We start from the raw sequence: 26077 nt of genomic DNA on the forward strand, positions 1-26077 counted from the left end.
CCTCGTGAGCGAGAGCCTGAGGAGAGAACCAGCCAAGCCTTGCCTGGACTTCCGGCCTACGGAACATGAGATCACACATGGGGGTCATGTGGAGCCACTAAGTTTGAGGTAATTTGTTTTGGTTGCGTAGAAACCGAACACAACTACCCAGTCACATCCTGTCTGTCTTATTGGTACAACCTCAATTATTCCTTTAGGCACTAAGTGGCCACGTGCTTCCAGAGAGGAAATCTGATTGGTCTAAGCTGATCATGGTGATTCTCTCCCTTGACCAAAGATTGGTTTAGGAAGAGGCATGTGATGTGATTCTGGCCAATGAGAGGTGAGGAGAAGTCTGCCAGGAAGATCTCTGGGAACAGGAAAGTCCAAGGAAGAAGTTATTTTTCTGTCTCTGGATGTGGCAGCGATGCCTGAGGCCATGGCAGCTATCTTGAAACCATGAGGAGACTTTGCTGACAGGACAAGCTGACAAGCTGAGGTAGACAGCGTGGGAAGATGAAGAATTGGATCCTTGCAAGGATCACAGAGCTGTGAGGAAACTGCTCTCCCCCGGACCTCGCATGTGGGATCATCCATGTCCTCATGGTTTAGGCCATTCTGAGTTGGGTTTTCTGTTCCTTGCAGCCTCCAGCATTATCACTGACAAACCAGTGACAGCACGGCTTGCTGTGTCCATGAAGTCCTCAGCTCAGTGCCTTATGCCCAGCAGGCGCTCAGAATGTTGGCCTCTGTCAGTGCTGCTCCCCTCCTGCCTCAGCCCCTGGGGGAGCAGGGTTCAAGCAGAGGAGCGGGGCCGGGAGGGCGTATCCATCCATGTCTGTCAAAAACCACAGCGCTATCTCAACAGATTCAAAGGAAGGAAGCAGCTTCTGGGCCGTGGCCTGCAGGAGGGGAGCCCACAGGCAGGCTGGAGCCCACGGGCAGCCGCAGAGCCTCTTCTATCTTGCAGGGAAGCCTCAGCCTTGCACTAAGGGCTGTCAAGTGATTAGGTCAGGCCCACCCAGGTTCTCCAGGATAATCTCCCTTCCTTAAAGTTGACAGATCACAGACTTCAATTCCATCTGCGAAATGCCTTCACAGCAACTGCAGATTAGTGTTTGAACAACCTGGGGCCGTAACCAAGTGATACATCAAGATGACACATCAGAAGACCATCACAGCCCCTGGGCTCAGCTGTTTCTAGAATGGATGGAAAATGTCACTTGCATTTGCTTCTCTCTCTGCTTTGAACCCTCCGAGCCACCCAGTGCCTTGGAGAGCTTTGGGCAGCTGCAGGGCAGACAGGACACCCAGGGCCCAGCTGGCCGCCGAGGAGGGGCTGTCTGGCACGGAGCCTCCGGGTCCTGGAGGCTCACACCCCCCACTTCCTCTGCTGTGGGGCTTTTCCTGAGCAAAGCCTCGCAGGCAGGAAATGGACCTAAGTGTGTGAAAACACCAGAACAACAGGAGGAAGAAGATCTGGAGGGGGGGGGCCAAGGAGGATGAGCTACAAATAAGTCAGGGCGAGAGGAGTGTGCGGACAGTGCTTGGGGCCTCTGGGCGGGAAGCCCTCCCATCTCTGGTCCCCACCCGAGCAGGGCTGCCCACCTCTACTGGGGGCAGGTGCAAGGGGAGTGTCGGCGCAGACCCGGACCCCCACCCTCCGGGCCGGGTGCAGGCCGTCCCACCGCGGCTGAGTGACCTCCCTGCCCGCCGAGCTGCTGACTTTGTTCCGTAATTCGTCCGACAGATGAGCGATGGAGCCAGCCACTGTGCTGTCCACTGTGTGTCCTCAGCAACACAAAGGTCCTGACCTCACGGAACTCACCTTCCCCTGCGGGAGGCGACCCTTAATGAAGCCGTCACAAACATAATTTAAGGACAGAAAAGGCCAGGGGCTGTGACAGACCACAGAGGAGCAGACCGGATGGGGGCCGGGGCTTCTCTGCAGACCTGAGATGTGGCCGTATGGCGGTGAATTAGTCAGGAGCAGGCTGGGGGTAGGCAGGGACCTGTGCTGAGGGCCCTATGGGGGAGGGATGGGCAGGTTCAAGGAGGAACAGAAGGGTCAGTGTGGCTGCAGAGGGTGCACAGTGGGCGGAGCGGGGGCTGGGGGCCAGACCACTGCGGGCTGCGACAGTGAGGGCAAGGGGGCCAGCGTTTGTTCCCAGGGTGATGGGGAGGTACAAGGGTGGATGTGGGCGTTGAAAAGACCCCCCTGGCCACTGTGTGGTCAGTGGACTGGAGAAGAGTGAGGGGAACCAGTCCTGTCCAAGAGTGGCGCTGGCACTGGGCCAGGGGTGGGGGCAGCTGGAGGGGAGCAGGCGGCTCAGCAGGGCTCACTGTGGGTGGATGGGGGCGTCCTGGGCTCTCTTCCTGCCCCTCGTTGGCCCATCCTCATGGGGTCAGTTTCCAGCCCACCCCTTCTCTCCAGGGAAACACAGACAAGCCCACTTTGTCCGTGTCTGCGTCTCAGCACTGGCTTCGCCCTTTCCCCACAGCGCACAAGTCATTGCTTCCTTCTCATCACTCAGGTCTCAACTCAAACGGCGCCTCCTCAGAGGAGCTTCCTGTCACGGCTGAGCCGTGTCCCCAAGTTCACATGCTGTAGTCCTAACCCCGGAACCTCAGGATGCAACCTTATTTGGAGATGGGGTCTTTACAGAGGCGATCAGGCACAAATCGACTCTGATGGGTCCCTATGAGGAGAGGAGACCAGGACACAGAGACTCACAGAGGGAGGACCCTGTGAGGGCAGGCAGAGGTGGCGTCACGAGCCCAGGAGGGGCCTCTGAGGGAACTGAGCCCACCGACACGCTGCTCATGGACTGCAGCCTTCAGGACAGTGAGACAATAAGCATCTGTGGTGGAGCCGCCCAGGTGGCGGCCTCTGTCTCGGGCCTGGGCTGACCCCTGTGCTGCCCGCGTGCACAGCAGGCGGCGCCTACACCCCACCCTCCCTGTTCATCCCTTTCATTGTCACCTGTTGGTCGACTGTCTCTCCCTCAGGCCATCAGTCCCACAAGGGCAGGGACTTGGTCTTATTCACAGGTGTCTCCCTCAAACCCAGGGCAGCATGGGCACTCTCTGGGCACTCAACAAAATTAGGACGCATAAAGAAAAGGCAGTGGTTATCCCTGTCAAAAAATCATGAAGAGGCCAAGTGAAGGATCTCTGTTCCCGCCTTCCTGGGTTGCCGACTTTGGGCGGCTCCCAGCTTCTCCAGGCGCCTCAGCCTCTCAGGAGGCTTCCGAGCAGGCGAGGGAGGCCTCAGCCATTCCGACAGCCCCTGCACCTGCCCGGCCAGGAAGAAACACCTGCCTTTCTTGGGCCGGGCCCTCTGCTGGGCTCGGTGGCAACAGGGACAGAAAAGAGGGGCGCTGGGCGCCATCACTGCCCACAGCGGCTCCATCTAGGGGGACTGCTATGCATTGGACAACCCACCTCTCCCCTTCTCTTAGTCCATGTGACCCGGGTCTGGTCAATCAGAGTGGCAGTGATTGGTCCAGAGTAGTCACATGACCCCACCTGGTCAATTAGCATATTTGCATCCCTGGTACCAGTGACTGGTTCAAGGATGGGGGCGAATCATGTCAGGATGATCAGAGTTAACCTAAGGGCTTCGTTGGAACTACTGGGAAAGAAAAGCTCTGTCTGTCGAGGGTGACTGAGAGGACAGGTGCCAGGCCTGGTGATGCTGGTAGCTATCTTGCTACATAATATGAACTTCCTTCACCCAAAGAAAGCATGCATGAATGCTCCCCGCAAGTGGGAAGGCTCCCCACAGGTGAGGGCCACCCGATGACAATGACATTTACTGAGTGCTGAGTATGTGCCAGGCACAATTCAAAGTGCTTTTTCTAAGTCATCTCATTTAATTCATTCCCTAAAACATAGGCACTAAAACTAACTCCATTTTCCAGATATATGAAGAATGTCTGAAAGCGGAGCCATCTAGAAGAAAGTAGAGATAAGAGAAAGAGAGAGATTTCAGGTGTCATTACTTGAGCTCCTGGATCCAGCCATACCTGAAGCCATACACTCTTGAGATTTTTAGTTGATAAATAAATAAATAACCCCCCTTTTTTTTTTTTTGGCTTAAAGCAGTTTGAGTTGGTTTCAGTGATTAGTAACAAAAATATCCAATGTAATATGAACTTCCTTCACCCAAAGAAAGCACACATTTATTTCTCACCATTTCCCCTTTGATTGTCTATATCCAAAGTTGTTGCATTAGAACAACCTGGAGACCACAGTGCCCACTCCCTTGTGTCCTCCAGTTTCCCTGGCTCGGGTCTACAGAAGCTGTCTATACCACCCAGAACCCGAGGCCAACACGTTAGGATCCCGGTTCTAGTACCTCCAGAGCTACAAGACAGGCCAGGCCTCCACCCAGGGACTGGCGTCTTCTTCCAGTGTCTCCCTGGGGGTAAGCAGCACATTCTTATGCGGATGGGACCACCCTTGACAAGGGAAACCATCAACACGAGCCAGGCCCTCTCTCTGGAAACCACTACACTGCATAAAAAACTGCCAGCATCTCGCTCCGAGGCCCAAACATCCACTTTCCATCTGCCCTTTGCTGGTGCCATGCTGCCACTTGCATACGGCTTAGAGTTTCACTTCCGAGGGGACGTTCCTGAGGCGGACGCTTGGTTCTGTCTGACCCGTGTCCTCCTTCTCACCTGGTAACAGCACCTCCCTGCTTTGAGGCGCTGTCTCTCCCCATGCCCATCCTCGCACCCCCTCCAGGCTAGTCCCGGCTGGTGGACTGTCTCCTCTCCCGGCTGCAGCAATGGCCATATGGCCTGTCACCCAGGCTGGGCCAGGCGACATGCTTCCCTAGGACCCTATCCACGGGTGCCGAATTTGAAAAGTTATGACTCCGGGGTCACTGTAGGCGTGTTCCCTGCCACGTGGAGCATGAGTGAGAGCAACCAACCAGGGGCAAGCAGAGACACGGGACGGAGGGAGAGTGCTGGTGGTGCGGCCATTTAAAGTCGCTCCGGAGTGTGAAGCAGACGCACGAACGCTCCCCACAAGTGAGAACTCTCCCCAGAGGTGAGGGCCAACCCACGACGACGACATTTACTGAGTGCTTAGTATGTGCTAGGCACAATTCAAAGTACTTTCTCTATGTCATCTCATTTAATTTGTGCCCTAAGACATAGGCACTAAAACGAACCCCATTTGCCAGATGAGGAAACTGAGGCACAGACAGATTGAGTCAGAGCTTCCCAAGAAGTGTCAAGGCACCAAAGAAAATGGGCGGCATATAGAGGCAAGTGGACAAGGCAGGTATGGCCAAAGGCCACTGGTCTGGCACCCAAGGCCACCCCAGGTCCTGTGTGGCTGCCCCTGACCTGGGGGACGGACATCTTGTCCGCTTGTAACCCATCTGCATGCCTCAGGCCACCCCCCTGGCTTGGGGTTGGAAAAGCTGAGGAACTTGACAACAGGGGATCTCAGAGCCATGCCTACCCTAAGCACGAAGGCACGGGACTTGAAACTGGGCTTGCTGGGTGACCTTGGGCAGATCACCGTCTCTCTCTGGGCTCCAGCCTCTTCTCTGAAGGGCACACTTACTGAACACAGCAGCATTGCGCGGTCAGGATCCCTCTCCCAGTAGGGCTCAAAGCCCCAGATCGTGGGCTGTCAGCCAAAAGCGTGGGCTCCGTCCCGGTCCTCAGGGAAGCCCGCCAGGGGCAGCCTCTGAAGAGGGGCCACTTCTCCGGGAGATACCACTGACCGGACAACTCAACAGACAGTCCGGGGCTCCTCCTCCCTCGCTGCCTCCACTCTCGGGCTGCAAACGCCTCCCTCACTTCCTGGCCCTCTGCCCGTCTGTGATGCTGCTCTGGCCATGGTGCTCGCGTGGACATCCACCACTGGTTTCTGGGCAGGACAGAAAGGAACGATGTCCCTCTTCTTTCTGCCCGTGTTAGAGTTGTGGAGGAATATGGGGGAGACTCACTGCAGAGCCACTCCCACACTCCTCTCAGGAGCGGACATGACTCCAACACTCAAACCACCATGAGGGGAGCCCGCTGCAACCTGCAGCTGAAGACATCGCTAGCTGATAAACCCAGCAGCAGAGCGTCTCCCCCGCTGCCCACAGCAAGTCATCCTTAGGCAGGTGTGGTGTGACCGACCGCGCGGTACCCGGCCCTGGTGTGTAAACCGCGGGCAGAGCAGCAAGAGGCGTCAGGGACGGAGCAGGAACCTGTGCCTGCATCCAGGAGGCACGGTTGCCAGACACAGCTTTGCAAACTCCGGCTGCAATTTCACGGTGATGCAGCTGGGGCAAAAAAGGTGTGGTGACCCCCTCTCAGGGCTTCTTGTGCCCTGACAGGACCCTGAGGAGCCAGGAGAAATCACATTCACCCAGCACCTCGCCCCCTCCCAGCCTGTGCCCCGCGGGCTCGTCTGCGTCTGTCACTGTAAACGTAGCCCGTGTAAGGTTCATGAGTCAGGGTGCTCATTCCCACGGACATGAGGTCCTAGCTCACCACCTACCCATGTCTCTTTAACACGTCCACACTGTGTCAGAGTGCTGGCTATGCCAATGCCAGGGCGACCTCCAGATGTGTTTGCTCGTGTTTGCTCTGCCCAGTTCCCCGAGCCACCATAAGGTGGGAATACCAACACCTGTTCTGGGTGACCGCTTGCTGGCGTGTCCACCCAGGGCAAGGTCCTCATTGTCCACTCAGCTTCAGGCCGCAGGTGCTGAGGCTCTGTCCTGGAGGAGGGCTCTGTTTGGGGATGGAGAAGGGTAGCGCTGAGGCAGGGTCTCCAGGCGCGGGGCTGATGGGCCGCTCTTCCTCAGGCACTGGAGGCCAGGCCTCGTCCTCTCTCTCTGCACCCAGAAACAGCCTCCTCACCATCCTGCTTGCCTCTCGCCTCCCCTCCTCCCCATCTGTCCTCCACATGCAGCCTGAGGAGTCTATACAAAGCTCAAATGATCATGTCACTGCCTGCTTCGATCCTTCTGTCTCCCTTTTCCTCTGGGTGAAGGCTTTCTGCCTCAGGCTAGTGCTCAAGGCCCTGCGCCATCCCCTGCCTGCCCCTCCTGCCACTTCCCATCTCAAACCCTCCAGCCACAATAGTCTCCCTGTCCCCAAGAGGCACGGAGGCCTCTCACACTTCTAAGCCCTTGTACTCACTGCAACTCAAATCTGCCATGCCTGAGAAAACTCCTACCCATCCATCAACACCCAGCACAGATGACGGCATTCCCCGAGAGATGCCTTGACCCTGGCCAGCAGCACTCATGCCTCCCTGGTGCTCGCCCACATGCAGCTGACACTGCCCATTGCTTGCTGGAGGTCTCCACCAACCGCCACCAGTATTACTATTGATGGGGGGGGGGGAACGGTGATAAGGGATAAATAATAATTTCCAATATTTATTGCACATTTTCTCACTGCTAAGCACTATTCTAGGTGCCTTATTCACGTTAGCATTTTGAATCTTCAAATACCCTACGAAGCAGGCACTCCTACTTTTATTACTATCCTCGTCATTCCCATTTTACAGATGAGGAAACCGAGGCCCACGAAGGTGGGAATGACTTGCGGCAGGCCACACTCCCAGAGCTGCGTCCTCGGCCGCTCCACCACACGGCCTCCCCCGTCTCCCTGAGTATTCACCCAGCCCCTGAGGAACAGCAGCTCATCCTCCTTCACAGATGAGGACACCGCGCTCACAGAGGGAACAGCTCAGGAGCCCACCGGAAATATGCGGAAAGGCTGGGACTCAAACTCAGGTGGAGCTGGGCCTCCTGAGCCTGGGCCACACCCCTGAACCCGTGTCTGCACTAAAAGGCATGTGGCACTGTCCCTTTGTGAGCCCTGGGTATTGTCCTTGGGAGAAAGGCCTTGGTTCCCACCAGCGGCCACCACATACCCGCCTCCAAGGACAATGGAATCCTCGACCACATGCCTCCCAGCTCCAGATGGCACCCCCTCCCCCACTGCCCCGCCCCCGTCCGTCTGCTTCCCTCCTCCCCTGACCTGCTGACTGTGGCCACCCGAGGTCAGCCGGGGCTGCTGCAATGGGCACGAGAAAGGAGGTGGCCCTCCGATGGCCTCACCTTTGTGTCCCCGCCATGGTGGTCGGCCAAATGAGCTGCCCTCCCGCCTCCCTCCCGCCTCCCTCTCTCCCAGCCCTTTCAACTTCCCCACAACAAAGCCACAGAGGCCAGGCCCCTTCTCGCCGCTCTGGCTTGGCTGGGTTTCTGCGTTCTTTTCTGAGAGTCTGCGCCCAGCCCCTGCCCAGTGATGCTGGCCCCAGGCTGCCTGCCCAGGTGTCCTGAAGGCACAGCCCCTCCTTGGCACAGCGCGGGCGGGGGCAGGCAAATGGCTGACACGGGGGCTTTAAGAGAAAGTGGAGACACCACAAATCCCCAGTCCCCAGAGTCAAGGGGGGCTCCTCCAGGAGCACCACTCCCCTGGGAGCAGCATCAGGCCACCGGACCACTCAGGGCTTGCTTGTGCTGGCATCACCAAGGCGTTTCTGAGGTCAGCATGGATCCACATGCTCCTCGGCCCATTCATTTGTTTATACCCCACCTTCCGGGGCCTGCTGGGCCGGGCGCTGGGCCGAACAGACTCCAGGATGCCACGCTTCCTCAGGGGGGCTCCTGGCCCGGGGACAGGGGCAGTAAAGGTCCTTTTTGCCTGCCTTCCCAGCTGAAGCCTCGGAACAGGCACAGACTGGCTCCTGGTGCTCAGCAGCCTGGAAAAGCTGACTGCGAGACAAGCTGCCCCGCTTGGTCCAGGCTCCCCCGTCAGGGATGCTCCAGTTGCCACAGGTGGGCTGCCCCGAGACGAGGAGGGGGATTTGGGCTGTGAGTTCCGGACAGGGGCAAAGGTGGCGGGGGCGGGGAGGATTGTTGAACATGTCTAGGACACCCTCCCCCTTGATTCTCTTGGGAGGATCTCAGTCCCAGAGTTTGGGACTAAGGTTTAGCCAATCAGAGCATCAAATCATCCTGGTTCCCCTGATGGGTTCAGGGATGAGCAGGTTTCCAAGTTGGTCTGATGAGGCTTAGTTCCGGGACTTCAGTGGGATGGCTCAGATGAGAGATGATCTTTCTCATGGACACCTGGAGTTTTGGAGCTGTAAGTGTCCTAGGGGCTATCAGGAGAGAGAACTTGCCTGAGAGTAAAGCAGAGATTCCATATCCTGGTGACACTCTTTAAGTACCTGGATCCAGCCATGCCTGAAGCTGGACATACCTAGACTTTTCTAAGAGCCAACTTCTTTTTCACCCAAGTCAGTCGGAGTCAGGCTTTCTGGCACCCATCTAAGAAAGCTGGTTAACAGAAAGAAAGAAAGAGAAAACAGGAGAGAAAGGTGGAGTGTGGCTGAAGTATAGGTGTCGGTTGGGAGAAGTGACAATGAAACATCCTGGTTGGATGGGGGTTTAAATGACATTTTATGAATGGTGACGTCAAATATTCCATATGAAATGATTTTCATCACTCTAACATAATCCACATCCTCTCCTCCCAAATTACCAGTAAGGTCTACTATGCTCAAAAATATGTTGTGGGCAGGGACTGGTGAATGGAATTGGAAGCAGCAGCTGAGTCTCTCGTCTGAGATGAGGTGGCAGGAGACTGAGACCAGCTGTGGGGAGGCAGGAGCCCCGAGGCTGAGGTGGCTGTGACGGACGGGCAATCCTCCATGGTGAGCTGAAGCTGGGCCAGGTGAGCCCGCGGGTTCCAGGCCTGCAGACCCCCTTGTCACCTGGAATGTTTCTATTTGATTTGGGGCCCCCACAGCTCGGACAGCAGCAGTCACTTCCTCGGGCCCCCTCTGCACATAGCACACTTGTGTCCTGACGTGTGCGTTCATGCCCTGCTTGCCTCAGGCCCAGGAGACCCTCTGAGGGCAGTGGACACATCTGTGCCATCTCTGCATACCCAAGGCCTCCACCCAGGGCTTGGGCCACGGAAGGTGTTTAGAAAATGTTCTAAAACCAATAAATGAGTGTCTCCAATTGCTTAAATATTTGCTGTCCATTCTCTTAGGCTCCTGGTCCAGATGGCCAACTGAGGAGCCCTGGGAAGCTCCCTTTCCATCTACGAATGGACAGCAGTGCTGGATAAAGTATAACCATTTAAAGGAACACAGAGTCAAAGTCAAAAACAAGAAGGGAAGGCCTCCAGGCTGAGCGGGAAGCAGAAGACGGAGCTGAAATGCCCATGGGGGGTCAAGACAGGGGTTTTAATGTGCAAGTGGGGACAGGGGCAGAAGGCCTCGCATGGCGAGTTAACAGAAGAAGGCATCTTACTAGTGGAGCCAGGGCCATCCCGGGGCTGTCTCATCCACAAACAGAGCCGAGAAAAACACCACTCAATGGCCTTGGGCTGCTGTCCCCAGGTGTGGAGCTCAGCTTCTCACTGTCTGTGTAAATAGGAAACTTCAAACTAAAAGCGAATTTAAAAACTGGCCCAGAACCAGGCTCCAGTGGAGGCAGATGGGAACCGCTCTGCGGGGAACGCCACAGCCCTGGTAGGTGGGACCCTCCAGGATCATGGCTTCTGCCAAAGGTGGGCTCCCAGTCAACAATCACAAAGCCCACTGGGAACTCATCATCGTGACAAAAACAGCAGAGGGAAAACAGCAGAGAAACCTCAGCTGTTACGGCAATCCCAAGGAGCCTGTGCAGGACGGTTGTCTACAGGGGAAAGAGGCACGGGACGGACAGGGCCCACAGGCAGGCTAGAGGAGGAGGTGAGGTTGGAAAGAGAACCACACAGAGGTCTGAGGAATGAGAGAGCCAGGAGACGTCACTTTCGGAAGGTGGCGGACTCGGCGTTGGGAAGGAACGGAGTCCCAGGTCAGCGGAGTTTGGCTGTGCCGCTTCAGTAACATCTCCCCCACGCCCGAGGCTGTTTCCTCATTTGAAAACTGGTGGCACAATACCCAGCTCCAGTGTCAGGAGAGGATCAGAGAGTCGGTTTCTGTGACAGTGCTTTGAAAACTGGAAGATGCCAGGAAAGCGTGTCAGGCTTTTATTCTAACCAAATGGCCTCAAGCTGTCATTCCCAGGGGGGTTCCAGTCATTGTGCTTCGCCCCCAAGACACAGCTGCGGAGCACCTGGAGGCATCCTGGAGCGATGTCACTTAGGAGGGCGTGATGGGGTTCCCGTCTTCGGGGTGGGGGCCTCGTACTCCACCAGCTCCTCCAGACGGCAGGGGCCAGCAGTGGGCGAGGCGGTCCAGCTCGATGCAGGGCACACCTGAGTTCCTGCACTTGTCACGCAAAAGCCGGGGTAGCATCGTAGGCCACAGCCGCTCTCCAGCCAGGAAAACGTCCTGCAGACGCTGCCGGGGTGGGAGAGTCCAGGAGGAGCTGTGCATGTTGCCAAACTGGCCTGGGGTACGTGGCTTTGGGCCACCTTGGCTGGGGTGTGAATCCAGGCCTGTCACTCGCTGAGCCGTACTGGCAAGGTGCTTCCTCTCAGGCCTCAGTTTCCTCATCTGTGAAATGCAGGTAAGAATACCTTTCTCCTCGGCTGGTGGAGAGGCTGCTTGGGCTGACACTGGGTCGGTGCCTGGCCTCAGGCCTGGTCACAGCTGATGCTCGATAAATGTCCTCGTCTGCTGTGTCCTCTCTCCTTTCTTTTCTTCAAAGAGGGAGAACTTTGGAGCAAGGCAACCCACAAACCTGCAAGCTCCGGCCACAGAGAACGGGGCTGGGCAGGGTTTAGGGGGCATGTTTTTACAGGGGCAGGGAAATGGGTGACAGAGCCATCACCTAGTCACCATGTGACCTTCATACACTGTCACTCAATCTCTGGTCCTCAGTTTCCTTATTCACTAGGCATCTTCTCTGGAGCCTCTGCAATATGTGCTCCCCATTTTCCTTACTAAGAGAACCCCAAGTTAATTTGGGCATCAACATCACCAGACTCTCATGTAGACCAGAGCAGTCACACGACCCAGTTCTGGCTAAGTTGATGGAGATGCAAGTTCTGGTGGGAAACGGGTATCTCTCCATGAATCGAAAGAAAATCCTCCCCATCCCCAACGTTGCCTGTCCTCCTTCTTACACCTGAACAGCAGGCACAAGGACTGGAGGTGCAGCAGCCATTTTGTAACCATGAGTCAACAACAAAAAAGTTCAGGTGGAAAGAAAGAACCCAGGCTGTAGGGGCAGGCAGACCTTACTTTTCCACTTTCTGGCATGGGTGGAAGTGGCCTTGGGTACATTACTTAACTTCTCAGAGCCTCACTTCCCACAATCTGTAAAAGGGGGATAAAACTTCTCCCTTGCACAGTTCTCATGAGGACTGAATGGTGCAATGGATACAAATTCACTTTTTCTACTGTAAAGGGCTATCCCCATGTTTGTAGTTACTCTTACACTCATGCTGTAAAGGACAGTTACTTTAGGGCAAAACAAAGACAAGACCCTTTATTTCTCCTCTCGGAGAAGGTTCCAAGGTTGGACACGGGCCTCCAGCCAAGGGGCCCTGCTCTTTAGTGGATCAGCTATGCAAACAGGAAGTGACTATCCAAACATTTGGAGCTGCAGGAGGCTGGCCCAGAGTGGGCCTCCTCGGAGGGCTCCTTCCACCATGGCGCCTCTCATCTGCCAGCTGTGAGTGCCTCAGAAGTCAAGGACACCACCCCTCCTCTGAGAAGCCAGGTTCAAAGCCCCCCTTCCAGCTGCCCCGCCCACCAGCCTGGGCCAGACACCTCCCTTTCAGGCTGCAGGAGGACCACAGCCCCTCCCTGGGCTCCCTACTCTCTCTGGCTCTCCCCCTCCTGCCCTCTCTTTGTCACAGCTGTAAGCCAGGGTAATTTTTGTTTGAAATGCAAACCTGCTCCTGTCACCCCCTCACTTAAAACATTTCCATGGTTTCAGGCTCTCTTGAGGAAAAGACTGAAGTCTCAGCCACGACCTCCCAGGCCCCGCATGCACAGGACTCTACCCGCCTCTCCAGCTTTACCCCTCAGCCACTCTGGCCTCCTTTTCGTTTCTGGAATGTACCAAGGTCCCTCCTGCCTCAGGGCTTTGCCCATACTGTTCCCATTTTCTAGAACACTCTCCCTTCTCTGCCTCCCTGGCTCATCTCGCCAAGTAGCATCCCCTCCTCAGCTCTCAGCAAAGGCGTCACTTCTTCAGGCGCTGGCTGAGCCTGCAGCCAGCAAGACGAGGGACCGAACCGATCCTCCCCCGAGCCTGCTGCCACACCTTTAGTCACATGACATTCCCACAGGCCGTGAGTGGCTGCTCAGGGCAGGGACTTCAGGCTGTCTTGTTCACAGTCACACCCCCGGCACCTGGCACCCAGTACAGAGTGGGTGCTCAGTAAATGCGGAAGGCAGGCAGGCAGGTGTGCCTTATGATTTGTAAGGGGCTCTGTTTACTGAGCACCTCCTGTGTGCCAGGCAGGCCCTCACAGCTCTTCATAGCCACTCTGGCAGGCAGGGACTCCGATCCAGGTTTCACCAAAGAGGAAACAGAAGTTCTGAGAGGGGCAGTGATTGGCCCAAGGTCACACACCTGTCAGAGGCCCTGCCAGGATTTGCACCTTGGTCCCTAGCCCAGCTTCCTACCCTGGTGGAGCCAGCACCAGGGATCATTGGACATCTGTTTCCTCATCTGTAGATTGGGGACAGGACAGTACCTACCTCTCAGGGCTGTTGTGAGCATTCAGTGAGTTAAGCCACCAAAGCGCTCAGCTCGGGGCCTGGCACACGTTAAGTGCTCAGTAACCGTCAGCCATCGTCTTCAGTATTACTGTGTTGATCAAAGCCAAGAGCAGATCAGAGCGACCCAGTCCTACTGCAATCCGTGACCGGGCCAGTGGAGGGGCTCTGTGGTGCTCCTGCACAGGAATGGGTAGACGGATGCACGGACGATGGGCGCGTGGGTGGGTGGGTGAGGGGAGGGCACTGGAGTGGGTGAAAGGACTGAAAGCAAGAAGCGACGGACGAATGGCGGAACACAGGCATGAACGCAGGAGCAAACGGGGGACACAGGCACGCGTGGGGGTGCACACGAGGTTCGGGAGAACCGGAGCTGACCTAGGCCCTGACCCACGCCCGCGCTCACCTGTAGCGCCGCAGCTCGCCCTCCAGCCGCCGCACCCAGCGCTGCAGGCCGGGCACCCGGCGCGCCAGGGCCTCCAGCTCGCGCACGCGGCGCACGCTGCGCTGCAGCGCCTGCCGGGCCTGCTCTGCGCGCCGCCGCACCTCGGCCTGGCCCTGGCGCAGCCGCCCCGCGCGGGCCTCGGCCGCCGCCAGGGCGCCCCGCAGCCGCAGCTCCCGCGCCGCCGCCTCCGGAGCGCCCGCCTGGCTCTTCCAGAGGCCGACCTGCGGGGACAGGGCAGCAGGGCGGCGGTGAGCGCGGGGCGCCAGCCGCCCGCCGCCACCCTGCCCGCGCCCCTGGCGCCCCTGGCGCCCCTTAGCCAGGCAGCGGGGCGCGTTCCCTGCGCGCACTGCTGAGCGGCGCCAGGCGCGTCTGCGCTCGTTAAATCCTCGCAGAAACTCTTAAGGAGGCAGCGCTCTAATTAGCCCCCTTTTTGAATGGATGAGGGAAACTGAGGCACACAGCCCGTATGCGGTCCTTTGCACGGCACGAAGGAGCCCCAAACTTCACAGCTCTTCTCGGCCTTCCTCCGGGATTCCTAGCATTCAGTCTCCGCGGCTGCTCTACCCTTAGACTGGAGCAACGACCTAAGCGCCTCGGACTAGCGTTTCCGGCCCTCACCAGTCTACTCACTAGGCTGTCCTTGAAGGTGAGGGTTCTGTCTGTCTTGTTTACTGCTGTGTCCCCAGGGCCTAAAACAGGCCTGGCACGGTAAGTGCTCAATAAACACCTGGAGAATGAATGAAACCGGACGAGCTTGCTTCACGTCCTGCGAGTACTGCCCATCCCAGGCCTCTGCTTACCCCGTGTCCCTTGGCCACTGGCCCTTGTCCGTCCACAGCCACCGCCACCGAAAGCAGCACCTTGCTGCTCTGCACACCGCAGCCTTCTGGGGGCTGCTCAGGGCTGGTGCCTGGGCTGTGGGGGCAGTGGGGCTAATACAAGGTTAGCTCCCTACTTGCCTGTGGTCTCTTGGGGCAGAGGCTGTTCTTTTTCCTCATGTCACCCCCTCGCTCCCTTGGCACATGGCTGGGCACAATGTGGAAGTGTTTGTTGACTGAATCCCAGATGCTGGGCTGGGTCCATATCTCACTCAGTGCTTCGTTCTCAGTGTCCCAAAGTAGGCCTGGGCCCCGCAGGCCAGTGATGCCTGATGGACAGTGACACCGTCAATTTAGCACCTGGACACCAGGCCTGGCCCTGAGGGAGGCCCACCAGTATTGAACGCCTGCACAGAGCTGCCCATCTACCCCATTAGGCAGGGAGCTCCTTGGGGGGGGGACAGGGCCTCCTTGGCGCCTTAGCCCCCAACCCCACAGAAGCCTGCCGCCGCGGAGAGCTCCCGATGTTGGCTGAACGGCTGAATATCTGAGACGGCCCGCGTTTCCCAGGGAGGTTCAACTGCTGGGTTAGAAGGGGCAAGGCAAGAAGGGGAGAGGGATGGCGTGCGGTGGTTATCTGGGTGGGACTGGGGTTTTGCGGGGTAGGATGGATGTTGGGAACAGGAGGGGGTCTGGAGCGGGTTGGAGTGGAATGGGGTGGGACAGGGACAGGATGCAAGTAGGCTGAACCACTTCCCGCAGCAAGTGGGGCTGCCCTCTCTCTCCCTTTCCTCTTCCTCTGCCCAGTCCGGGCCCTGCAGCCAGCCCTGCAGCCAGTCGGCTGCTCAAACGACCCCTCATCCCGTCACTACCGACCGCCCCCCGCCGCTGCCCCCCTGCGCCGACGCGCACCTGCAGGGCCAGGCAGCGCGCGTCACTGCTCTGCAGCGCGGCGCGCAGGTCCTCCACCAGCTCCCGGAGGCTGCTGTTCTCCTCCTCCAACCGCGCCAAGCGCTCGCTGTCGGGGCCTCCGTCGGGGCCGCCGTCGGGGCCGGGCGTGCGGGGCGGCCGGCGGCGGCGGCGCGGGCGGCGCAGGCGGATCTGCGTCTCGATGTGCTCGCTGAGAGCTCCGCGGGGCAGCCGGGGCCCCGCGCGGGTGCCGAAGTAGCCGCAGAGGCGCGCGTGGAACTGGCGGAAGGTGAGCTCAGGCGGCTCAGCGCTCAGCGCCAGGCGCGCCTCCTCCTCGTCATCTGCGTCCCGGTCGGTAGCCAGCCCAGAGGCCGCATCCCCGGCGGTCACATTCCCGGAGCTAGTGTCTCCGACAGCCGCATCCCTAGTGGCCTCCCCGGCGGCGGCGGCCCCCTCGGCGCGCAGCCCCAGCACGGCGCAGAGCGCGCGGAAGTCGGCGCGGGGCAGGCGGCCGGCGCCGCGGCAGTCCAGATGGTGGAAGACCTCCTGCAGGTACTGGTCCAGGCCTGTGGCCAGCACCACGATCTCGTTCTCCACGCCGCGGTCCAGCCCGTAGTGGTGCGCCAGGGCGCTCAGCAGCCACTGCGTGCGCCGCGCGGGTCGCTGGTACGGGTCACCCGCTGCGCCCTCCATGCTGGCCTCCGAGCCCGGGCCGCTCGGCTCCATCGCCGCCGCACGTCGCTGCTTCAGTCCCTCCGCCCCGCCACTTCCAGGGGCGGCCCTAGAGTTTCTGGAAAGGAGGGGCTTAGCGGTCGCAGTCTGGTTGGAGCGGCGCCGAGGACCGTGTCCAGCGGCTGCGCTGGCCTGGCAGGGAGTCTGTTCACCGGGTTGGTTTGGAGGGGGCTGGGGTAGGGGGCTCAGGAGCCCCCGAGACCCCCCGCAGGGCCGCTACTGCCTGGTCTTCCCCCTGGTCTGGCTTCTCCGGGTGAACCCCGCGCTCTTCTCTCCTCACTCCCGAGGCGTTCCTGCCGCCTCCTCTCTTCCTCCCACTCCCGGCTCTGTCCGCTTTCAATTCCCCCACCCTCCGCCCCACCCCTCTTGCGCAGAGAGTTTGCCCTGGGACGGGGGCGAGGGGTGGCCGCAGGATAGGAAGCTGGGGGAGGAACCGGAGGGTGGCAGTTTGGTCCGGCTGCTGGGGGCGTGTCCCCTACGCCCGCGCATCGCTCCACCGGGTCCCCAGAAATCCCTTTGAAGGTAGCCCCACGAGCTCGCTCCCACCGTCCTTTACCTCCGTAGGTACAGAGGAGTCCCCCTTCCCTTAAACTCTGATACTGGATTCCCAAACCCGCATCTCGCTCCACGATAGACGGTGCAAAGAGCCTCACGTGATAGCTAGAGCAGAGGAGAAACAGGCTAAGGGGCTGCGTTAGGGACATTCCGCTGGGAAGAAACCGACCTGAGATGCACCCTGGCTCTCTGGGCTCTGTGTGCGTGTTTTGGGGGTGGGAGGATAGGAAAGCGGTGGTCTTCCGGTCCCGACCTTTGTGCTTGGGGATGGTGAGTTGGCCATGCCGCCTGAGTTCCATTTCTGAGCTGGGGTTAGACTGACAGGTTGCTGTTCCACCAACATTTCCTCTGGTGCCTTAGAACATTTCGGGAAGGTGAAAGAAAAACCAGCTTCTCAGGTGAATGCTGAGCTGTTTTTCCTTTCTTTTTCACAAGAGAGGCGTCGTGATGGCCTCACCTGTACTTGCACTGGGAACGGTTGTCCAACCACGTCGGGGCAAGAGGCAGACTTTCTTCACCTGTCCTGGGCTATAAGATGGGCAGAATCTGGCCTTGATACAACTCTAGGAGTTGAAATGCTAAATCCTGGAATTTGAAAAAGCACTGACATTCTCTCTGCTCTGCAGCAGGATCCCAGAATCAGCCCTGTGTCCGGTCCGCAAATTCCCACTCATTCTTGAACACTTTGCCGGGAAGGAGTTAGATGCTCCTCCCCAGCCATTTTGGACATACATTTTACTAAGATTATAAAAGTAACAGCAACTTGACAAAAAGTTTTACATCAGTTCCACTTCTTGGCTTCTAGCTTAGAAAAACACACGTGCACAGGATGTTCATTGCATCATTGTTTATAACACTGAGAAAGTGGAGATGACCTGGTGCGGGTCAGTACACTAGCCAGGATGAATCACCAAAAAAGGATGAATGAGGACAAACAAGTTGCAGCATATTGTGTACAACGGTAGTACTTATACAATGATCACAAAACCACACAAAACAGTATGAAATGTTTTCACTGAGGACAGGTGTGTGTAAGTGCACAGGAAAAGATGGAAGGGTTCACAGACTGACTCTGTAGTTATTTCTGGGGACTGGAGTGTTTGACTTTCTTCTGCAAGGTGGGTTTTTGTTTCTTCCCTTTCATTTTCTTTTTTTTTAAGGAGACGAGATACTTTGCCATTTACATACCACAAAGTTTACCCATTTAAAGTGTGGAAATAAATGGGTTTTTATTATATATAGTATATAACCATCACCACAGTCTAATTTTAGAACATTTTTATCACCCATCCCCCAAAAACCTTGTACTAGTTAGCCCATCCCCCCTCCACTTTTCCACCTTCTACTCCCAACCCCCAGCCCTGGGCAACCACTGCTTTCTTGTTCTATGGATTTTTTTCTATTCTGGACATTTCGTCTAAATGGAATCATACAACGTATGGTCTTTTGTGACTGGCTCCTTTCTGAAAACATTCACAATGTTTTCAAGGTTCATGTATGCTGTAGAATGTGTCAGCACTTCATCCCTTTTTATGGCTGAATAATATTCCACTACATGGATAGACCACATTTTGGGTATCCGTCCATCACTTGGCGGACATTGGGTTGCTTCCACGTTTTGGCTCCTGTGAGGGATGCTGCTGTGAGCATTCATGTGCGTGTTTTTGTGTGTCCACATATGTCCATTTCTCTTGGGCATGCACCTGGGGGTGGGATTGCTGCTTCTACAGTAGTTTAACTGTTTGAGGGACTGCCAAACTGTTTTCCAAAGTGGTTGTACCATTTTCATTCCTACAGCTGTATATTTTGTGTGTTTCTTGATGTATAAAGTAAGACAGATGTTCTCAATCTTGGACTCCCACTAGCCCACCCACTTCCTCTGTCTCAGCTCATGGTGCCTCCAGCCTCCGTCAGCAAATCCTTGCCAGCTTGGGTTCTTCTCTCATTTCACCCCCCTCCCACCCCATACCCACTCTGTCAGGCTGCCCAGTGCTCTACCTTCAGAACATACCCCACATCTGGCCCTTCTCCCCGCTCCACTGTCACCACTCCGGACTAAGCCCCCAGCATCTCTCACCTGTATCATTGCAACAGCCTCCTCCCAAGAACTGCCCTTGAACTCCTCCAGTCTGCTCTCTACACCCTCCTGTGCCCAGGACCCCGTCATCATTTCCCTCTCACAGGGACTAAAGCCCCAAGGCCCAGCACAGTTCACCCAGCGTCCCCCAGTATCCTCTCGTCTACTGCCACTGCCCCCCTCCCCAGCCTCCTCGCCGCTCTTCTCACTCACCTCAGGGTCTTTCCATATGCTCCCTGAGATGTTTACAGCCCACCCTCTCACCTCCAAGTCCTTTTCTCCAACATCACCTCCTCAGTGAGGTCTTTGGTGACATCACAGGGACTCTGCACCGCTACGAGATTCTGTCTTGCCTGTGTGTATTGTCTGTCTCCCCGTAGTGAGCTGTCAGCCATGAGGGTAGGGATATTTGCTGCTTCACCTGGAATGGTGTCTGGCACACTGGAAGAAGATCGCCAGCTCCCGTCTCAGCCACCTGCCCACGGTTACCATGGGAGCGGTATAGCATTTTGCCTTCCACATGCTTTCTTTGCCTACGAATGATGTGTATTTTTTAATTTGTATTTTTTAAAAGCAGCCATTGCACACGCTACCATTTATTTGTAGGCCTCGCATGAGGTCCGAGCTTCACAAAGCCGGGAACCTGGTGCCCCCGGCACCCAGCATGGGGCCTGGCATAAGGTAGGCACGAATAATGTTAGTTTGGATGAACACACATTTTAGTTAAGAATCAAACCGGATTGAGTAAATGGCAGAAGTCACCACTTAAATATTATCCTCAGCTAAAGACAAAGGAGGATTTGGTGGGGTGGGGGGTCAGTTACATGAGGTTGCCAGACAGTAAACAACTTAACTTCTTGCCTCTGGCATTGATTAAGAGTTTCTAGAGATAAGGCCATCCCCCTTCTTCCTGGCACAGAGAGGGAGGCATCTTCACAGATAGAGGTTTCCCTTAGAAATGTAAATGTTTCCCAACAAAGGGGCAAGCAAATTCCACTCCTCGCAGCCTGCTTCTCATCTGCAGTTTTAAAATTAACCAGCCTAAAAATCCTCATCAAACTCACTGCATCCAAAGGGAAAACCACCCCAGCTGGCGTCGGTGGGATCCCCGCATCCTTTGGCCCAGCGATGTTGGAGTCAGCAAGACTCCAAATATTGACAGTTGGTTGGATCCCCAGCTGGACCGCAGAAGCTTCTGGGCCGGGAGCCCCACCACCTGGGCTTTGCCATGGACGTTCAGAACAGGGCTCTGGAACTGGGCTCTGCACTTTAGAGTCGCAACCCTGCAGAAGAGTCGGATTTGATTTCACGTTAGTGCTGCGAGCTGGCAACCCAGGCAAGCCCGCGGCGCCCACCGCCGCCGGGACTGCTTTCATGAAGGAATCCTTTGAACAGCGAGTTTCCTGGGCCAGTCAATGTGGAAAAGAAAGCCTTTAAATCTCTTGCCCTGGAGCCTCGCCGGCCTCCACCCCTGCAGCTCCGCGCGGCGGGGGGTCAGGCCGGATAATGGGGTGCTGTCAGGCCTGTCTGTCTGCCGGCAGTGTTACCAGGCACCTCTGAAACCATTCGGGTTGGACCCGCAAGGTTTTGTTTAAGGTTGGAAGTGAGCAAACTCAGAGGGCCCCGTGCTCTTTTGTCTGCGCTGGGGGATGGGTGTGCGTCTGCATCAGGGAGCAGAGGCTGCAGCAGAGCAATGATTTTCTGAAGTCAGTTCAGTCTTGTTTGAGTCATTTCAAGTAGTTTTGTTCAAAGTGTCTTTAAATAGCCCAGAAAGATGCTACAAAGCAAAAATCATCCACCATTGTGCCATCAAGGAGGGACCACAGGGTACTTCTGATGTATTTATTTCCACACCTTTTCCATGTATTTGGGCAAGGAAGAACGTTTAGGGGTAATGGAAATAGTCTGTATCTTCGCAGGGATGAGGGTTTCATGACTGTATCCATCTGTCGAAGCAGTTAAATAGCGTCAGTTTTACGGGACGGGAATTGGACCTCATTAAACGTCACAAGGAAACACAGTTGAAATGCTGCTGTCGGGATCTGTCTTTGCACATCCACCAAAGTTCCTAAACAGCTTCGCCATCGTTAACCTTCCTTTGCAAAGGTTCCTGAGGGCTGCTCCACGCTCCGTCCTGGGACCGGCCTGCGAGGCGCTTCATCCTCCCCCACAGACGCGCATGGAGGTTGTTTGCAGTTTTTCTCCATTAAAACAACACTGTTGGTTCTGTATCCTGAGTGATTTGTAAGCTCTTGATGCTGTCAAACTGTTTCTCAGACAGTCTGTGTCACTCTGTGCAGTCCCCCGCAGTGTCTGGGAGTGTCCTCGGGCCATCGTTATTAGTGTCAAAGCTTTTAGATTTGTTAGCAGACTTAGTGGATCTGCTTTGTTCAGAAACCAAGTTTTACTTCTCTCTGTTGAAAATGGGCCTGAGTTAGGCCAAGTTTTCTTAGATACAACACCAAATACATGGTCCAAAAAAGAAAAAAAAAATCAATAAATTGGACCTCATCAAAATTCAAAACTTTTGCACTTCAAAGTACAATGGTAAAGACACCAATAAGAAAATGAAAGGACAAGCAGGGCACTGGGAGAAAATATTTACAAAACATATTCCTGAAAAAGGACTTGTATTCAGAATTTACAAAGAGCTCCTACAGCTCAATAAGAAGAAGACAAACTACCCAATGAGAAAGTGGGCGAAAGACAGGACAGGCCTTTCACCAAAGAAGATATATGGGGGGCCAATAAGCACATGGACAGATCCCAGTATCGTTAGTCATTAGGGAGATGCAAAACAGAACCACAGTGAGCTACTATTTCACCCTCATGAGAATGGCTCCAACAAATAAGATGGACAATAAATGTTTTTGAGGATGTGGAGAAACAGGAACTCTCACAGGTCGCTGGCAGGAATGTGAAATAGTGCGACCGCTTTGGAAAACAGTTTGGCAGTTTCTCCAAAAGATAAGCACAAAACTACCAGATGACCCAGCTCGTCCACTCCCAGGTGTCTTCCCACGAGAGATGAAGACTCTGTCCACGCAGAGACTGCCACAGGGATGTTCATAGAAGCAGTTTGCATAAATGTCTAAATGTCCAACCTCAACGTCCACTGACTGACAAATGGATAGACAAAGTGTGGTATATCATACAATGGAATATTATCCAGCCATAAAAAGGAATGAAGTGCTGATAAATGCTACGTTGTGAATGAACCTCAAAAACATTATGCTAAGTGAAAGAAGCCAGTCACAAAGCCGGACTGTGTATTGGATGACTCCATTTACAGGAAATGTCAAGAAAAGGCAAATTTTTAGGGACAGAAAGTGGATTAGTGGTTTCCTGGGGCTGGAGGTGGGAACAGAGATTAATTGTGAATGCGCGTGAGGGGTTTTATTAAGGGGATGACAATGTCCTAGAACTTATTTATGGCGATGATTTCATCACTTGGTAAAGTTACTAAAAACCATAGAATTCTACTCTTGATCTAGGTGAATTTTATGATATGAAGTAAACCTCAGTAAAGCTGTTCCAAAGGGTGGTCTGCTTTGGCTAGGGTTAGGGTGGCAAGAAGAAGACGGGTGTGGCTGTTTCCCCATATGCTTCCAACTGCCAGAGTCTTGGATAACTTCAGAAAGCCCTCTGGGTGCCCACGGAAGCTTTGGGGCTCCCCTACACTGGGAGGAAGAAGGAATCAGGGCTAGATTGCCCTCAGATTGCTCCCATCCATGGGAGGTCCCTTTGCAAGGTGACTTGGTGCTCCCTCTGACCCAGAGGTGGGGTCTATTCTTCGTGCTCCTGAATCTGGGCTGGCCCTCGGGACTTGCTCTGGGCAATGGGACATGGCGGAAGTGACACTGCCAGTTCCAAGCCTAGGTCACCAGGGAGTTTGCAGCTTCCACTTTTGCCCTCTCGGAACTCTGTCCTGAGAATGCATCTGAGGAGGCCAGTCCAGCCTGGTGGAGGATGAGGGGCCCCAAATGCCACACATGTGAGTGTGGCCATCTTGGACCTTCCGGCCCTGTTGACCCTCTAGATGAGTATGGCCCAGTGAGTGAGCCCAAGTGACACCAGTGAAGAAGCACCCAGCTGATCCACAGAACTGTGAGAAATAACAAGTGGCTGTTCTTTGATGCAACTAAGTTTTGGGATAGTTTTTTATGCAGCAGTAGACAACTGAAACATATGCCCCCTTTCTTTTCCTTTGACTTTGCCAGCCCTGAAGTTAGTGGACCACCTCGCACACCTGAGGACCAAGGGGCACACTTTGCTCTCATCCCATCCCATGATGCCCTGGGTCTTGACCTGGACACTGCCTCTCTCAGGGCAGTGGTTCCACATCTTGACTGTGCAACTTTTAAAAACACAGGTTCTGTTCCAGTTATTTATAATTGTGCAACAAGTCATCCCCAAACTTAGTGGCTTAAGACAGCAATAATTTACTTTGTTGATAAATCTGCAATTTGGGGAGGGCTTGGTGGAGACTACTACACATGGTGTCAGCCAGGGTGGCTCAAAGGCTGGGGGCTGGGATCATTTGGAGCTATTTTTTGGAATCCAGTCTGGAATTCTCACATGTCTGGTGGCTGAGGATGGCAGTCGGCGGGGAATTCAGCTGGGCCTGTCAGCCAGAACATCTACCTGGGCTTCCCATGTGGCTGCTTGGGCTTCCTCACAACATGGTGGCTGGATGCCTAGAGTGAGAGCTCCCAAATAACAAGGCAGAAATACATGATATTTGTATGACCTGGCCTCAAAAGTCACATGGTGTCACTTCTACCATTCTGTATTGGCTGAGGCAGTCACAACGGTCTCTGTGGGTTCAAGGGGAGGGGACTGCACCCGCCACCCGACGGGAGGAGCATCAACATCATGCCGGAAGAGGAGCACGTGGGAGGGAATCTATTGAGGTAGCTGTCCTTGGAAAATACAATCTGTTCAGCGGTTCCTAGCTCCGCCCTTGAGGAACCAATTCCACAGTTCTGGAGTGAAGCCTCAGAATTGAAGTTTTGACAGGTTGCTGGGTGATTCTGATGCACACCCAGCATCGGGCATTGGCCCTGTGTCCAAGACCTACGGCCTCTCAACTCTGAGCTTGAGGCTGTTGCCACAGGAGTTGCTGGGGAGACTGGCTGCTGCCCTGGGTGATAATATGATCAAGGACCCTGTGGAGCAAAACTAGGCACAGGCCAGCAGGTGGGACCTGAGGAGCAGGAGGCCTGCTGTCTGTCCAAGGGAGGGCGGTGTCGCTGACCTACTTGCTCTTGTTGACGGGGCCTTTTGCGAACTGGTGTATCTGAGCAGCCTTTTTGTCTTCCAACCCCGTGTGCATCTTCTTAGCACTTCCTGGATTGTAGACAGTAGTGTCCAGGCTGCTGGAGGTATGGTGTGGGCAGGGTGGTTATGGCATTCGGTGGTGAAAGTGAGTCCTCCCCAGGGGGCTCACTGCCGTTTACTGACTTCCCCTCACAGACGTCCTTGAGGCTTAGTTTTTTTTAAGACTGATTGAACCTGAGGAATCTTGGAGGGCCCCGGTCAGTGGGCAGTGTTCTGGAAAGCATGTCCCCAGCCCCTGGGGGTGGTCTGGGGAGGTGGGCACTGGGAGGCAGGGGCCCTGGGCTTCAGCTCCAGCTCTGCCACAGTTTTGCTCTTTGACCATGGGGAGGTCATAGCTCAGAGCCTCAGTTTCCCCAGCAGTTAAGTGTGTGGAGCCGCAGCTTCCGTTCTCTTGAACAAATTACTGCTGAGTGGAGCTACTCTCCCTTAACAGCAAACCTAACAGCTCCCCACTGCCCATAGTCTTAGTGCCCTGCCTGCGCTCCGCAGCTCTGTGCCAGGGCACACCCAGGCCCCCGCTCCAGCCTCATCCTCCCTCCCCTGAACTTGCCCGGGGCTGCCACCTCTCTGGCCCTTTGCATATTGTTGTTCCCCCGCCTGGAATGCCTTCTCTTGCTTTCACTACCTGGCAAACCTCAGAGTTTAGCTTTTGTGACCTCCTCCGTGAAGCCTACTGCTGACCCCTCTGGCCAGTCACCTCTGTAGTGTGTCCCTCCACCCCAGCCCCCGTGGTGTTCTGTGGTCCTCTACATCAGGAGCAGCACCAGGGCTCTCTCAGCTGGGGTGGGGGCTGGAGCAGGGTGGGGGTGGGGGTGCAGGTTGCAGACAAGCCCAGGCTTTGGAATTAGATAGCCCGGATTTCAATTCTTTGTTGCCACACACTCGCTGTGTGACCTCAAGCAAACCGCTGCACCTCTGTAAGCCTCAGTTTCCTCATCTCTGAGTTGGGGCTCACAATCACTAAACAGAATCCTCATATTTTAAGGACATCAGCGACAGAAACAGAAAATCTATAGGAAAGGGGTTTGGGGTGGGGTGGGGTGATCCGAGTTTGCAGGGCCCATGGCTTCCTTTGCCTTTATCTAGGAGTGGGAGGTGGGGGCTGATGGCGCTGTAGGGAGGAGCCGGCAATCCTCTTCCCCATTCTATAGGTAAGGCTCGGGCGTATAATAGGTGCTCGCGTTCAGAGCAGGAATTCCTTAAAGACTGAGTGAGTGGATGAATGCAGGCAACTGGTTTCCAGGTTTGGATACACCTATTTGCCAGACCTTGTCTGCGCGCCTGGTCTGAGACCAGGCAGAGGCAGGAGGGCCCTCCCCCGAGCCCCGCCCCCAGAGGAGCCCCGCCCCGGGGGCCCGAGCCTCGCCGGTCTCCTAGCAACCTGCAAACACAGTTGAGCCTCGGGCTCGGCCGGCCAGCCCCGGGGGACTGACGCGTCCTCAGACCCTCTCGCCAAGGCGGCTGTGCAGCGGCTGTGCGAGGCGACTGAATCTGAGCTCAGGTTGCTGCCCAGCGCAGCCGCTCGCAGGTACCGCAGGCGCCTCGAGGGGA

General features: G+C 55.8%; 2 protein-coding genes across 11 annotated transcripts in view; one reads left to right on the forward strand and one right to left on the reverse strand.

Moving 5' to 3' along the window:
• Positions 1-16675, reverse strand: part of EFCC1 (EF-hand and coiled-coil domain containing 1) — a 41227-nt gene extending 24552 nt beyond the window's left edge. For 3 of the 4 annotated variants that reach the window (XR_011426781.1, XR_011426780.1, XM_023619875.2), the window contains exons 1-2: positions 15826-16675; positions 14057-14316 (exon numbers count right to left, since the gene is read on the reverse strand). Coding sequence is in view for 2 of the 4 variants with exons in the window: in XM_023619875.2 (XP_023475643.2) it covers positions 14057-14316; positions 15826-16548 (983 nt within the window). In the remaining 2 variants the exon portion in view is untranslated. The remainder of the gene's footprint in view (positions 1-14056; positions 14317-15825) is intronic. The other variant, XM_023619874.2, reaches the window with a different exon arrangement.
• Positions 15993-26077, forward strand: part of CFAP92 (cilia and flagella associated protein 92 (putative)) — a 126687-nt gene continuing 116602 nt past the window's right edge. For 4 of the 7 annotated variants that reach the window (XR_011426778.1, XM_005600340.4, XM_023619876.2 and 1 more), the window contains exon 1: positions 25918-26054. The gene's annotated coding sequence lies outside the window, so the exon portion shown is untranslated. Of the gene's footprint in view, positions 16112-25911; positions 26055-26077 lie in introns of those variants that run through there. The other 3 variants (XM_070237185.1, XM_070237187.1, XM_070237186.1) reach the window with 3 other exon arrangements.

Source organism: Equus caballus, chromosome 16 (genome assembly GCF_041296265.1).
Source record: "Equus caballus isolate H_3958 breed thoroughbred chromosome 16, TB-T2T, whole genome shotgun sequence".
In the NCBI taxonomy this organism is placed as follows: Eukaryota; Metazoa; Chordata; class Mammalia; order Perissodactyla; family Equidae; genus Equus; species Equus caballus.